Genomic DNA, 15,872 nt, shown 5'->3' on the forward strand with positions numbered 1-15,872 from the left:
GCTATGTTTCTAAAAAGTGTATATAATTTATGTGAAAAATTACTAATTCTACCCTTAATTTATAAATGTCTAAGAATTATAAATACTGGATATTTAATGAAAACATTTGCAAAACATATAAAAATACTTAAAATCTTGTCTGAAATCACATTGTTATGCTCCCTTTTCTGCCAGAATGACTTTGATAAGAACAAATGTTCAAAAATACATAATAAATGGAAGATGACACAATATTGATGAAATGTGAAACAAAGACACCAAACTGAGAGAACTAGGTAGGAAAAGTAAAAAAAAAAAAAAAAGATACATAAGAGAGAATAAAATTTCATCATTGTGAGAAAAAGCTGGACTCTCAATCTTGAATTTGCTATGTGGGGACTATTTGTTTTTCAGATACATAACTGTTTTTAAAGAATATTTCCAAGGCTGGGGTAACCTGCAAGAAAAGTTGGTCAGTTCCTATACTAAGTACCTTAAAAGCATTATCTCTTATAATCCTTAATATAAGTTTATATCATTTGTTATTATTATATTAACTTTAGTTAAGAAATAATGAGCTATGACAGCTTAGGCCTAATCTCATAAGTCTAATGATTAGTGAGTAGGTCTATGGCACAGATTATCTGATATCAAAGGATTCCTTCTTAAACACTGTGAAATATATTATTGAAAACTCACAATAATTAAATTATAGCATCTCTTAATCTATGATAATTTATGGGCCAAATTAATTAATAAAATTTTTAAGATAAGGGGAAGGAAAGAAGAAACAAAATTTGCATATAACAGCATATGTTTTACAGCTAATCTGAATTGATGCAATTTGGAATATATTCTATCAAAGATAAACTATTATCCAGAAAGAATGGTGCATGCTTTTAACCACAGGGTTTAGGAAACTGAAGTAGAAAGCTTACAAGTTTGAGGGCAGCCTTGGCAACTTAGTGAGGTCCTAAGTAACATATCAAGAATCTGTCTCAAAATTAAAAAGAAATTTAAAAAGGGGACTGGGATGTGGCTTAGTGGTTAAGTGCCTCTGGATTTAATACCCAGCATCATAAGTAAGTAAATAAATAAATAAACAAATTTATTGGCCTAAGGGATTAATACTTTTGAGATAGTTTAGAGAAAGAGAACCTCAACTACTATCAACACTTTAGAAATATCATTTGAAATAATTATCACTACTGAAAACAACTTGTTTCTCAAAAAGTAAATTATTTCATAAATTCTAAACTCACTCTGATTTCATTATTTTAATATTTCTATTAATAGTCACATATTTACTGGTAGAACATTGCATAAAGCCTGAAAATGTATTAAATCAATAAATACAACAGAAGCAAAGATAAAGAACACATGTACAATCACTATGATTTATATTTTCTTCAGTTACTTTTTAATAAATTAATATTTTGTAAATCCTTAATAAAAATAATAGTCATGAGTTTGATGAGAAACAAAATATTTATAGATCCTTAAAATGTTTTCCCACAGAATAGCTTCAACACTCATTAATTATTAAGTACAATTTTTAGTAATGTTAGTGGTGGATCAATTTGGAGAACACCATCCTATCAAAATGATAAAGGCTATTTTACTAACTGTTATGCTTTGGATGTGAGGTGTCCTTCAAAAGCTCTCATGTGAGACAATGCAAGAAGATTCCGAGGAGAAATGATTAGGTGATTAATTCCTGATGGGATTAATTGAGTGGTAACTGGACATAGGTGGGGTGTGACTAGAGGATTGTGGTTCACTGGGTGGGTGGCTGTGGGATATACATTTCACATCATCTTTCTGATCTTCATGTGAACCGTTTTCCTCTGCCTTAGTCTTCTGCCATGATGTCCTGCTGCAACCTGATGAATGGAGTCAGCCTTCTCTGGATTAAGACATCACATCTGAAACTGTGAGACTGTGAGCTCCTAAAGAAATCTTTTCTTCCACTACATTTGTTCTGGTTGGATCTTTTAGTCACAGTGTCACAAGCTGACTAAAACACTAACAATGGAACAAATTGGCATTGTGTCTTGTGTGTTACATATAGTGAAGATTGGTCATGGCATCACTTTTTGTAGCAACAGGTGAACCCACAGTTAGATATAGTCCATAATCTTTCCTTTCCCTAAAAAAAATTAAGGTCATGAAAGCCAAGAAAATACTGAGGAACAGCTAAGATTGATACTAGAACTACTAAAATTGAATTTAGAAAGTCATGACAACTAACTGCAACCTGTGATCCCAAATTGAATCTTTGACCTACATATGATATTATCTGAAAATTCAGCACATTTGAATGGCATCTGTAGGTAGTAATATTGTATTAATTAATGTAATTTACTGATTGCATACAATGGATATGTAGAAGAGTGCTCTCATTTTTAGTAAATACATACTAAAGTGCTAAGACTACAAGGGGTTTCAATTATTCAATTCACAGCTCATTGGTAAAAGAATAAGTAATTATGTATTTATACTAAATATTTATTATAAATGTTCATACACTTAGGCAATAAAAAGTACAAAATATGTATATGTTATATATTTAATATATATATACACATTTACATGTATATTAGAAGGAAAGCTTATCTGACCAGTATGCCTCAAAACTGTCAAAATCATTAAAAACAAGCAAAATAAAGACTATTATGATCTAGAACATTAAAAGAAAGAAAGAAAGAAAGAAACAAACAAACAAACATGGTGATTAAATGTAATATGGCATTCCAGATGGGATCCTAGAAAAATAAAAGTATGTAAGTTAAAAATTAAGGAAATCTGAATGAACTATGGATTTAAGTTAATCAGAATGTATAAATTTTGCTTTATTTAAAAACTAACCACACAAATATGTTAACAATGGGGAAACTTGATGGGGAATAGAGGATAACGCTATCATTCTTTAAAAATATTACTTAGCTATAAATACTTCTGATATTATTCAAATATATTATTGAAAATATAATAGTAAAGAAACCATTGTCATTAAAATTTTTATTATTACAAAGTTCAGGGCTTTAACATATCCTTTATAAAAATGTATATAATATTTTTAATGATCAAAAAGCTTTTATTTTATGAACATTTTATTTCTATGAACCTAATGTTCAGTGAACCAACTCTTCATTAACAAAATTAAAGTATCTTAACAATAAACCTGCTGAAAAATAAATCAGGAAAACAATCCCATTCATAATAGCCTCAAAAACCCAACCAACCAACCAACCCTAGGAATAAACCTAACCAAGAAAGTGAAATCCCTCAATAGTAAAAACTATAGAAATCTGAAAAATGAGGGGCTGGGGATGTGGCTCAAGTGGTAGCACGCTTGCCTAGCATGCATGAGGCACTGGGTTCAATTCTCAGCACCACATAAAAACAAAAAGTAAAGATACTGTGTCCAACTAAAGCTAAAAAATAAATATTTAAAAAAGAATACTGAAGAATGCAATTAAAGATGACCTCAGAAGATGGAAAGAATTTCCATGTTAATGAATAGGCAGATTTAATATTTTTAAAGTGGACATACTACCAAAAACGATATACAGATTCAATGCTAACCCCAACAAAATACCAATGACATTTTTCACAGAACTAGAAAAAATAGTCCTCTAAAATGTATTTGGACTAATATACCCAAAATGTAGCAAACAATTTTAAGTCCAAAAAGCAATGCTAGAAGCAACACAATACCTGACTTCAAACTATACTAAAGAGCTATAGTAACAAATAATGCATGGTACTGGCATAAAAACACATACATAAATAAGTGGCATAGAATAGAAAACACAGAGACAAACCCACACAGATACAGTCATCTGACCTTGGCAAATGTAACAAAAACATACATTGTAGAAAAGATGGCCTTTTAAAATATTGGTATTAGGACAACTGATTATCCATATGGAGAAAAATGAAACTAGATCCTCATCTCTCAACCTGCACAAAAATTAACTCAAAATCAAAGACCAGAAACTATGCAACTCCTATAAGAAAACAGAGGGTCAATATTTCACCTTTTAGGCGCAGGCAATAATTTTCTAAACAGAACACCTAAAGCTCAGGAAATAATGCCAAGAGTTCATAAATGGCACAGCAAAGGAAACAAGTAGGAATGTGAAGAGAGAACCTACAGAATAAGAGAAAATTGTTGCTTGCTACTCTTTGGATGGAGGGTTAATATCTAGAATATATACAGAGCTAAAAAAAACTTTAAACCAAAAATCAAATGACCCAATATTAATGGGAAAATAAGCAGACAACTCTCAAAAGAACAAATACAAATGGCCAACAAATACCAGAAAAAAATATTCAACATCATTAGCAATTAGGAAAATGAAATAAAAACTACACCAAGATTTCATCTCATACTAGTCAAAATGGCAGTCATAAAGAAAACAAATAATAATAAATGCTGGAGAGGATGTGAAGAAAAAGCAACACTTTTTGTACACTGATGGTAGGACTGTATATTACTACAACTACTATGAAAATCAGTATGGAATCTCCTCAAAAGATTAAGCCTTCATCCACCATATAACTCAACTATAGCATTCTTGGTATGTACTCTTAAGAATTAAAGTCATCGTACTATAGGATACATGAATACTCATATTTATAGGAACACAATTCACAATGGCCATCCTAGATGGCCATCAGTGGATGAATAGATAAAGAAACTGTGGTAAATATACACAATGGAGCTTTATTCAGCCATAAAGTTGGGTTCTGTGTTTTGTCTCATATGTTAAGCTATGGAAGGACTAAGGGGTAGGAGGCAGGAAGAGAGGAGTAAATGCTGGGGAGTGATGTTGGCCAAAGTGTGTTGTTATATTGTGTGCTTGTAAATATGTAACAAAAAAAATACCATCAATACATACATCTATAATGCAGCAATAAAAATGGGGGGAAAATTAAGGTATCTTAAATAGAGAAAGCAAAAGAGAAAGATTCTTATGCAGTTTTGTGTTTTAATTTGACTGAAATTCAACTTTTAGTTCCTACAGATTGATAAGATCATTAAAATATTTTAACCATTATTTTAAAATTTAAAAATAAATCTAAAAGATTTTAGAGCCCAGTAGTTTTTTGAATTAAGCACAGTATAATAAGATACTTTTGCAGGACATGTTTAGAACATGTCAGGAGAAATAAGCATAATAGCACTTAAAGAAGAGTAAAATAAAATTCCTAATTACATCAGCACATGATTCCTACAAATATAAAATACCCCCTATGGAATGCCATCTTGAGATGCGCATCATTTCATTACATTATAGATATCTTTATGAACTTTTGAAAATTTTATACAGAAGTTATTAAAGGTTTTATATGTATTTAAAACATATATAACAACTTCTTATATTTTTAAAATCTTGTTTTATTATCCATCCAGATTTGATGCTATGAGCATCCTATAATCTACTCTGTATTCCATAGTCATTATGTCATATATAAAAATCATTTTATAGTATTCCCTCCTGAGCATCAAAGAGAGTTTTCTGGTTATTAATCTCACAAAGTCTAAAGAGAATGAAAAACAGAACATTTGTTGATTTATTAAAGTTTTTAGGTGCCCATATGTTGTGTGTGTGTGTGTGTGTGTGTGTGTGTGTGTAGGATTTAACTTTTTCATTTTATCATATGCTTATCATTTTAAAAATGCTTTTAAAAATCGAATTGCTAGCAGTGATAGTTTAATGATCTTGTGCCATACAGTTATCATAAAAAAGAAGGTAGAAGAAATAAAAATAAAATTGAATAAATAATTTCATCAGAAATAAATGCTTCATGAGTAAAAATATTCAGGTACATTTAATTTGAGAATTAATATGCTGGGAAGCATAGTTGGGTGAAAGTGGAAATTGCTCAATAGAAGATGAAATTTTTGTTACCATTTAATACCAGCCAAGGTATATTACTTTGCCTTCTCTATATGTTTTAATTTTCAATTATCCTACAAACAAGATTATTAATTTTTTTAGGGGAAATTAAGGCTAGTATAAATTAATGATTTTTTCATGATTATATAGATAAGAAACAATCATTCTAATATCAGAACCTAGGTCACAAGGATTTAAAGACTGTTCTCTTTTCTTATAAACACTCTACCCAGTGCTTGGCTAGTTTAGTAAACTGTGAATCAAGGTGAAATTTAGACCAAGTGAACAACTTCAACTTGTTTTTGAATTTAGCATTAATATGTACTCATATAAATGACCTTAATTATTTACTCTTTCAGAAAACATTATTTTAAGACATGGGGGCAGAAACATAAATTTTTAAAATTTCATGGAATTTTCTCCATGTATCTTATTTCTATCATTCTCTTGCCTAATATGTTTATACAATGTGGTGATAAGGCTCCTGGTTTTAAAATGAGTCTCCCTTGATTTCTGGCTTAGATTTGTTCCTTATTAACAATGAAATCTTAAGTAAATTAATCAATTCTTCACTATACCTACACTTACTCATCTGTAATATGAAAACAATAAACACACACAGTTTAAGTGTATTTATAATTTGTGTAAGTTTTAAATGAGCTATTTCAGAAAAAAATACAATTTGACTTTGCTTGCCACACAATGCCCTTAAGTAGTGATAATAACTAAAATTAAATGATCATGATAGTCTCCTTTATTTCTTCTAATATTAGGACAGATGATGCCACTAAATTTGACAAGAACATTTATACAACAATCTTACAATAAACAGATTTTGGACAAAAAAAGTGAAAAAATTGGTCTGGTATGAAGTTCAGGCCTTATGATTATTTCTAATCCCTAAGGAGTATGAAAATAAATACTAAAATTATTATACATAAAAAAAGTTTGCAACATAATTGTAATGTCAATATCTACTAACCCAATTTTATTATTCTGAAACCCAAGGCTACTTCATCTGCTAACAATCACCATTCTAAATTGTAAATGGCATTTTAAATTTAGATTTATGAGGCATCCTTTAACGTTTCATGTTGTTAAGAACTAAAAGAAATAGAACTTGATGAAACGCAGATTTACTAAACTCACTGTGAAGCTTGCAGGACCATTTGTATTGAGTCTCATAAAGCTGTTTGTGTAGAAAAATTTCATAAAGAAAACAAAAGGGACATTTGGTCAAAGGGGATTCATATTAATGTTGCTTAATCAATATTATCTTAGTTTTTCTGGGACATGAAAAGTAGGGTAAAAATTCTCAAGTGGTATAATAGTTCTATCATAAATAAATATATAATTTCCCCCCAGGAGTTATGTAAAAGGGCCATAATTCATATAGTTCATATTTACCAAATATTGAAAAAGTTTCTTTTTGTTTGTCACCACAGTTGTTTTGAACTGTGTATTACAATGATCCAAAAGGCATTTATTTATTTAAAAATTTTACCACATATGAACTTCATTCAGAATTTAACTTAAAACAAACTTGTTTTCTCTCTCACTCTTTCTCAGACACCATCAGACTAAATAAGAATGTTAAGTAATACTTTTCTGTTTCAAGATTGTGCCATTCGTAATTCTCTGGTAATTATATTATAGAACTTCTACAATGTGTCACATACTCTTTTACTCAATGAAAACATTGCAAGCTTTACTGTAGATTTGATTCTAAAGAGATAGACATTATGAAGGAAGCAAATACATATATTATATCAGATGTAGATATGTGGTGTAAAGAAAAACATCTTCAGATGTCCATTGAAATAATTACAAGACATGCAAGTCTTCTACACTAGAAAACTATGGGATTATTTTACTTTTTATTTAATAGATATAGTCAATAAAACCTATGAGGTAAGTATTTTAATAGTCTCATTATCACATGAGAAATTGAGCACAGAGAAGACAAAATAAAATGTTTTTGTTTTTTTTTTTTTTTAAGATAAATGCAACTAACAAATGGTAAACTGACTTGAGTATCATTGGACATTTGGATTGAGTTTTAGTCAGCTTTTTCACCACTGTGACTAAAAGATCTGATAAGAACAATCATAGAGGAAGAAAAGTTTATTGGAGGGCTCATAGTTTCAGAGGTCTTAATCTATAGAAGTCCAGCTCTATTCCTCAGGGCTCAAGTGAGGTAGAATATCATGGCAGAAGACCATGGCAGAAGCAAGTAGCTCACATGAGGTTCAGGAAGCAGAGAGACTCCACTCTCTAGATGCAAAATATAGGCCCCATAGCTACTCCCCCAATGAACCACTTCCTCCAGCTACACCCAACCTCCCTCTAGTTATTCCCATCAGGGATTAATTCACTGATTAGGTTAAGGCTATAACCCAATAATTTCTCCTCCAAATCCTCTTGTATTGTATAATATGTGAGATTTGGGGGATACCTCATATCTAAACCATAATAGATTGTGTCCAGTTTGTGGCTACCACGTTATATCCTCAATGCATCTTACTATACATTTATAGTAGGTACAGAAGAGTAGAATTTGTGAGTCATAGGATCTGTACTTGATCATTTTATTGTAGATACTATAAACGTATGTTTACAAAGTAATTGGGCTAATTTACTCAACTACTACAATGTATCAATGTTGTGGGAACTCCACATATTGACCAAAATATGAAAGTATTATTTTTCTTTCAACTAAATTTAAAATAAATAGATATAATTAAAACACCATTTTGATAAAAACTATGATCAGTGGTTCACTTTGAAAATTCATGTTCTGTTGGTTGCTGGTTTATTAATTTTTTTTAAATCCCTTAAAATATATTGTCTTTGTTTACAGCATACTTGGTGAACTCACTTTAAATTGTAATACCTTTTCTCTAAATACTGTGGGTTTCTACAGATACAGTGACACCATTTGTAAATAATGTATTCTATATATCCTTTCCTAAATATATGGGAAGTTTTATGTGTTTTCTTTTTTTATTTTAAACTTAGCTATATGGTGTTTATAAAATATCTTTGGTATAATTTCAACCCTTCAGGATACGTTTCTCAAGAGGTCTTTTTGAATGAATTGTTGTAAATAGTCCATGTACTTAAAAAGAATGAACTCTTTAGTTCTTGGGTACAAATCAATTTTACTAATTTCATTGTTCCAATCTTTCATTTTCTTACAGTTATTTTTTTGCTGTTTTATCTGTTACTGAGAGAACATTTACATTCATTTCTGTTACTGCCATTAGAAAATAATACAATTTAAGTGACTTAATTTGCTGTCATACATTTCAGTCAGAAATCATTGGTAGCTCTCAACAAACTGAAATCAAGGAGTGTACTGTTCTGTTTCCAAGCTCACTGCAATTATGGCTTGAAATAATTAATTAATTAGCCATTAATGACTAAGAGAACTGAGCCTTGGATAGGGCCCCAGTGAAGTTTCTTCTCAGACTGTTTTGTTGGTTGCACTCCCAAGCTTATAGCTCCATTCATCTTCAAAGCCCACAACCATGGCTGTCTTTCTCATTCTTCAGTTCTTTTTAATTTCTCCTTCTGCCTCAGTTTTTACCTTGTCTCTCTCTGACCCTAACCAGAGAAACTTACTTCCTTGGTTTTGATTGACATATAACTGTACCTGTTCATGAGGTACAATGTGATAATCTAATACATGCACACAGTGTGGAAAGTCAAATCAGGGTAATTAGCCCTTTCATCTCCTTAAACACTTATCACTTCCTTGTGGCGGGAACTTTTAAAAGTCCTCTCTTCTAATTACTCATAAAACAGACACTACATTCTTGTGAACTGTAGAACACAGTAGCTGGATTTTGGTACCTGTTTTCCAACTTATCTCTCTCTTCTCCCCACTATCCTTCCAGAATTTAACTACCAGCATCCTACTTGCAATTATTATAAAATCAGCTTTGTAATCTTCTACATATGAGTGAGAACACATGGTATTTGTCTCTCTGTGCCAGGTTTGTTTCACTTAACATAATGTCTTCTAGTTCTGTCCATTTGCTATGAATTATAGAATTCCATTATTGTAAGAGTCAATAATAATGAGAGAGTGTATTATACCATATTTTCTTTATCAATTCATCCATGTATAGACACATTAGTCTATTCCATATAGTCTGCTGGCTATAGTGAATAGTGCTGCAACAAACATGGCAGCATAGGCAAATATTTGGTATATTGATTTTATTTCTGTTGGATCTATACCCAGTAGTGAGACAGCTAGATCATAAAGTAGTTTTGTTTATAATTTATCCAAAGTGACTATACTAATCCACATTTCCACTAGCAGTGTGTGGATTTTTCATTTCTCCACATCCTTGTTGTTGTTGTCATTATTATTATTATTTTCTTTTATACTATAGCTATTCTAAGTAGAAAAAAAATATTCTCATTAAGGTTTGAATTGTTCCCTGATGATTAGTGGTGTTGAATATTTTTCTTATACATTATTTTGAGAAATGGCTGTTCCTGTTATTTCCCAAATTTTGAATTAATGTGTTCTTTTTTCTTTTGATTTTGAGTGTTTTGCAGTTCTTGTATATTCTACAAATAATACCTTGACAGATAGTTTTCAAATATTTTACCACATCATGTTAGTTGTCTCTTAACTGTGTTTTTTATTTTGCTGTGTAGAAGATTCTTAGTTTGATATAGTCTCATATATCAATTTTTGCTTTTATTGCCTGTGATTTGGGGATATTATAAAAAAAATCATTGCTTATACTGACATCTTGAATTGTTTCCCTTATGTTTTCTTCTTGTAATTTGATATTGTGTGTTACCTTTAGGCCTTTGCCCATTTGTAGTTGAATTTTTTTTTATAATAAGAGACGAGGTCTAGTTTAATTCTTCTATGTATGGATTTCTGTTTCCCCCAGCACCATCTATTAAAGAGATCATACTTTCTTCAAGGTATATTTTGGATTTATTCCAGGTTCTCTATTCTCTATCCTTATGCTACATGTCAGTTTTAATGCCAATACAATGTTTTTTGGTTTGTAGTATTTTTAAGGCCCTATATTATGACATCTGCATCGTTGTTCTCTTTGGTCAAGATTGCTCATGGTACTCAGATTTGTTTATGGTTTCATATTATTTACAAAATATAAAGAATACTGTGAGGGAGATTATTCATATTTTATAATTGTATTGAATCTTTGTATTGCTTGAGTATTATGGACATTTTGAAAATATTAATACCTCTAATCAATGAGAATATAAGGTTCTTCCATTCTCTTTGTGTTCTCTTTAATTATTTTCATTGAGGTGTTAAAATTTTAATTTCCTTGAATTTATGTCTAGATATTGTATTACTTTTGTGTCTATTTTAAATGATATTAATTTCTTCCTCAACAAGTTTATCATGTTGTATAAAAATGCTATAGGATTTTGTATTTTCATTTTTTACCTTTCAAACCTACTGGATTTGTTGGTCAGTTCTAACAGGGTTTTTTGGTAGTATCATTAGGTTTTTCTATGTATAAAATCATGTCATCTGAAAACAGAAATAATATTATCTCTTCCTTTCTTATTCAGAGGCCCTTTATTCCTTTCTCTTGCATTATTTTTCTGGCTAAAATTTCCAATTCTATGTTAAATTTAAGAGTGGTAAAAGTGGATAATCTTGTTTTGTTTGTAGTCTTAGAAAATTATTTCAGTTGATTCCCATTGATTATGAGGCTAGCTGTATCTTTGTCATTTATAGTCTCTATTGCATTGAAGTACTTTCCTTACATATATAATTTCATATGAAATAATGTTAAACAAGTCAACATTTGATTTTTAGGAATGTTAATTTTTGGTTGAGAAGGGTACCAGGAATTGAATTTAGGGACACTTAACTAGTGAGCCACTTCCCTAGTCCTTTTTTGTATTTTACTCAGATAGGTTCTCACTGAGTTGCTTAGCACCTTCCTTGTGCTGAGGCTGGCTTTGGACATGCAATCCTCCTGCCTCAGCCTCCTGAGGTGCTGGGATTACAGGCTTGCACCATTGCACCTGGAAGAAATGTTCATTTTTATGTGTTACTTGGCCTGTATTAAAATATCCTCTATTCTCTTCTTCCTTTAAATTCTTACTTGAGCCTCATTTCATCTCCTGGCTACCACTCAATTTCTCCTTCTCCTTTTAGTTAAACATCTTGAAAGGCAGCTAATATTGACTATCTCTATCTCTTCATTTTCAGTATACTTCTTAATTTAATAAAATCTGATGTTTACTATAAATTATTTACTGAACTGGTGCTTGAATTTTTACTTGTTTATATTTATTATTATGTAAAAATAATTTTTTGGGGGGTGGGTTGTATGCATTATTAAAGGCATCACTGTCAGGAAAGATTTATCTTCCACAAATGGCTTAAGAATGATCAGAATTTTACTGTGTAATTTGTTCTTCAAAACAGTCAGTCTAATTACTTAATGATACAATAGTCCAAAATTAATTGAGAGTCTTCAATTACCCAGAGAGATAAAAATACTTATAATGTCTTACATCTTTCTCATAAATAAGGAATTATGAACCTTGTTATAATCCTTACTTGACATTTAGATAAAGGAATTAATAATGTTTTGGTGAATTCTTGACATACTAATAAAATAATATGTTTACAAACAGTGTAAGAGGGTAGAATTTAATGTGCTTATAAAAGTACTGATTGTAATTTTGATATGCTATAATACCATATAATACCATAAATGCCAACTCTGATATTTATTTTTAATATCAGGTACATAAAAGTAGCTATGCTAGCCTACTGAGATGCTTATTAATGAATAGCGAAGGGATGACTGAACAAAGGATTTGCATTATCCCCAATTTTCTGACCAATTTACTAACAGTCAATTGATGCTAGTACTCCACAATTTTCTCCTACAGACTGAAGTGAAATGACTAATCAGGAATTTAAGTTTGGAAGCTTCTTTGATAAATCTGTGATAATGACTTTATACCTGTCTTCTTTTGTATTTTAATAAAGTGTGAAATATTTTGACACCAACAATCTATCAAACTGGGAAGTGTTTTTTTTTTTTTTTCCCTTCCCTTTAATTTTGAACTTTCTAGTCTTAACTGAATTAACTACATAGCTTGAACTAAATGAGAAAATATAAAAAAAATCTTGCAATTTTGCAAAATGTAAATCCAATTCATTTAATTTTATTTTACAGACAATATTATTGGCAGATTGTAAAAACTGAAGTTAATTAAACTAACAACTATCACTATGGAAGAACTGCTGGTGGGAAGCCTTGGCCCCAATTAGAATTAACTTCTTGGGCTCCGGAACTGACATATGGAAGAGCTTGCCAATAAACGGGCGACTTGTTATCTACCTCAGCCCTGCGACCTCTCCTTAGACCTATATAAACACACAGCCTTTTGTAATAAAGTGGAAAAACTCTTTGGTAATCTGTGTCCTGTGGTGTGGCGTTTTCCAGTCTTACAAGAACAACTCAACTAAATATGAGAGAAATTGAATTTTATTTTTTCTTGTGATTGTTTTCAGGTTTAAATACAGTTTTGATTTTTTTTCAAAAATAGATATGAGACAATATGGGCAAAATCTTAGAAGTTGTAATTGTGGTATGCATGGGATAAAATTGCTTCAGATGGCTATAGGGAAATGCATTGCAAGGAACATATGGGTTCAACCACATAGAAACAGCTTTGGAAAGGAAACTGGGCTTTTCAAAATACTAAGATAATGCTTAACTTGTTCATGAATTTTACCGTTCTGTCATTTATCCAGATATGGTAGAAATTTGGAGGCATTGAAGAGTGATAATTATGAAAAGTCAGGGAGGGATAATTTCTGGAAAATAGGTCCTAAGTTAAATTATAAAAGATGAATGGGAGAATTGAAAGGTAGGGAAGATCTCAATGAACAGTGTGAGCAAAGCCCAAGAAATGGAAACTTGGGATATGAGGAAGTCTTTCTGAGATGCATAGAGCATTATCAGAGAGAATGTGAAATTAAGAACATATTGATAATGGTGATATTATTCAAGAACTTGAAGGTATGCCAAAAAAGTGGTATTTTTCCTGAGAAAGTACACAATTACTGAAGAGTACAGTGCCATGATTAGAATGGTATTTGAGAAAGTTATTTTTCAACAAGGTACTGAAAAGGTTGAAGAGGGGAGTGAGAATAATCTAATAACATATGATGCTTTAAAATTTAAATTAAGCATTATAAGTTTCTGTAAGAAAAAATGAACTATAGTCAAAGATCCAGAAGCAATCAAAGTGATGTAAGAACAGCTTTTCCAATGAGTTGCCTAACATACTTCACCTGTCAATTTATATTCAAATGAAGTTAACCCTCAAGCAGACAAAGCCAAATCTAATTCAAAGGCTGCAATTCAAATGCTAAAAGGAACCATTTACAAGTATCTAAAACCAATTACAGGGTAATCAATTAGCAACTGTCATTACCATAGAAATCTGTTCAAAGTGTCTTTAATATATTCAGTATTTACTAACCTGAAGTTTGTCCTGGTCAAGCCACTTAAAATAGGAGTTTTTAGTTTGTTAAGTAATATAATTTGAAAAATATTGAACTAAAATATATTTAATTAATTTCAAAGGGAATGAAAAGATTAAAGGCTTTATAGTATGTTTAATGACCGAATTATACTGATTTTTCTCCTATAAAGTAGGCATGTATTTTTTTAAATAAAAAAAAACCAGAGATAAAAGTGACCTGCTAAAATATGGATTATCATATTAATTCCATTTATTTTTCTACGTGTCTAAAGTAAAAATAATAAATGACATTAGAAGTACTTTAAAAATATTTTCTGGTTTATTGAACTAAACAAAACTTAATAGATTAATAACAGTTTTTTGTTTGTTTGTTTTAAAGTTAAGACACATCTTGGCTCATGGATTTTAGTCAAAGGGGAAAACAAACAGACAACCCAAACAACACATAACAATAATAAAAGTCCTCTCTAATAAAAGCAAGAAGATTGCTTTTAAGGTGTTTGCTAATTTGGTCAGGTTTTTTGTAGAAGAATTCAGTAGTGATTTATATTAGTACCTTCAAATTAACAGAATCTCAGATATTTCCTTCCAGTTTAGCCACCTCAGCCACCTTGAATCCAGAGTCAGAGGCAGAACACTACAAAACATTTCTTTCTTTTAAGCTTAAAAAATTGTCTCTCTAAATAATTAGACCACTGCCATACAATGAGAATAAATAAATCCTATTTTGCTTCAGTAAGTATATAGTAGATTCAGTCACCAAATTTTCTAAGATGATCAAAAATGAAAAATTTGGGGGTCAGTTGAACTTTTCCTATAGCAATGTGAATCACATCAGAAGTCACCCATAATACATTTCTTCTAAATACCATTCCTAAAAATGTTTTCTTAGTATTTCTAAACAGGCCTATTATTATGAAGAAATAGCTTATTAAAAACAAAACTTACAGTATATAGTTAGTTTGACCTATCAACAAAAAATGATACAAAGAGCAGGCAGGAACTGACCTCATTCACAGTGGCATAGTAGCTTTCATGTTTGAAGGTGGGTGAGTTGTCATTCCTATCCCTCACCACAATTCTCACTTCATGGTAGATGACGGTGCCCACTTTTTTGTTGATGCATTGGACTTGCACCACAATGGAGTGGATGTTCATTGGTGGCTGTAATGTAGATGGTACAGTTTGTGAAAACCAACTGAAATCAAAACTTCTCGTCATTATCAAAACATGTTCATTCAATACAATTTTTATACTTGATAATTTTCAAATTAGAATAATCTAAAAACGTGACAGGCTTTCTATTATTCAAAAGACTGGAGAGGACAATTGAAATAACATCATTGCTTACTTTTGTATCTCAGATATAGGGCTTCAAGTAGTGCTACACTTCAAGTTTTACTGGTGCTTAAAACCATAAAACTAATGCTGAGATGTGATAAAACAATTTTTTCCCCT

The 15,872-nt window shown here is 30.8% G+C and overlaps 1 protein-coding gene across 1 annotated transcript in view; it reads right to left on the bottom strand.

The window, feature by feature from the left end:
• The window catches only part of LOC144255073 (protocadherin-15-like), a 435,746-nt gene extending 420,111 nt beyond the window's left edge, over window positions 1-15,635 (bottom strand). The window contains 1 exon segment of the mRNA XM_077799104.1: window positions 15,423-15,635. Within this exon segment, the coding sequence (XP_077655230.1) occupies window positions 15,423-15,635 (213 nt within the window).
• Window positions 15,636-15,872: the final 237 nt, after the last annotated feature.

Source organism: Urocitellus parryii, chromosome 5 (assembly GCF_045843805.1).
Source record: "Urocitellus parryii isolate mUroPar1 chromosome 5, mUroPar1.hap1, whole genome shotgun sequence".
NCBI lineage: Eukaryota > Metazoa > Chordata > Mammalia > Rodentia > Sciuridae > Urocitellus > Urocitellus parryii.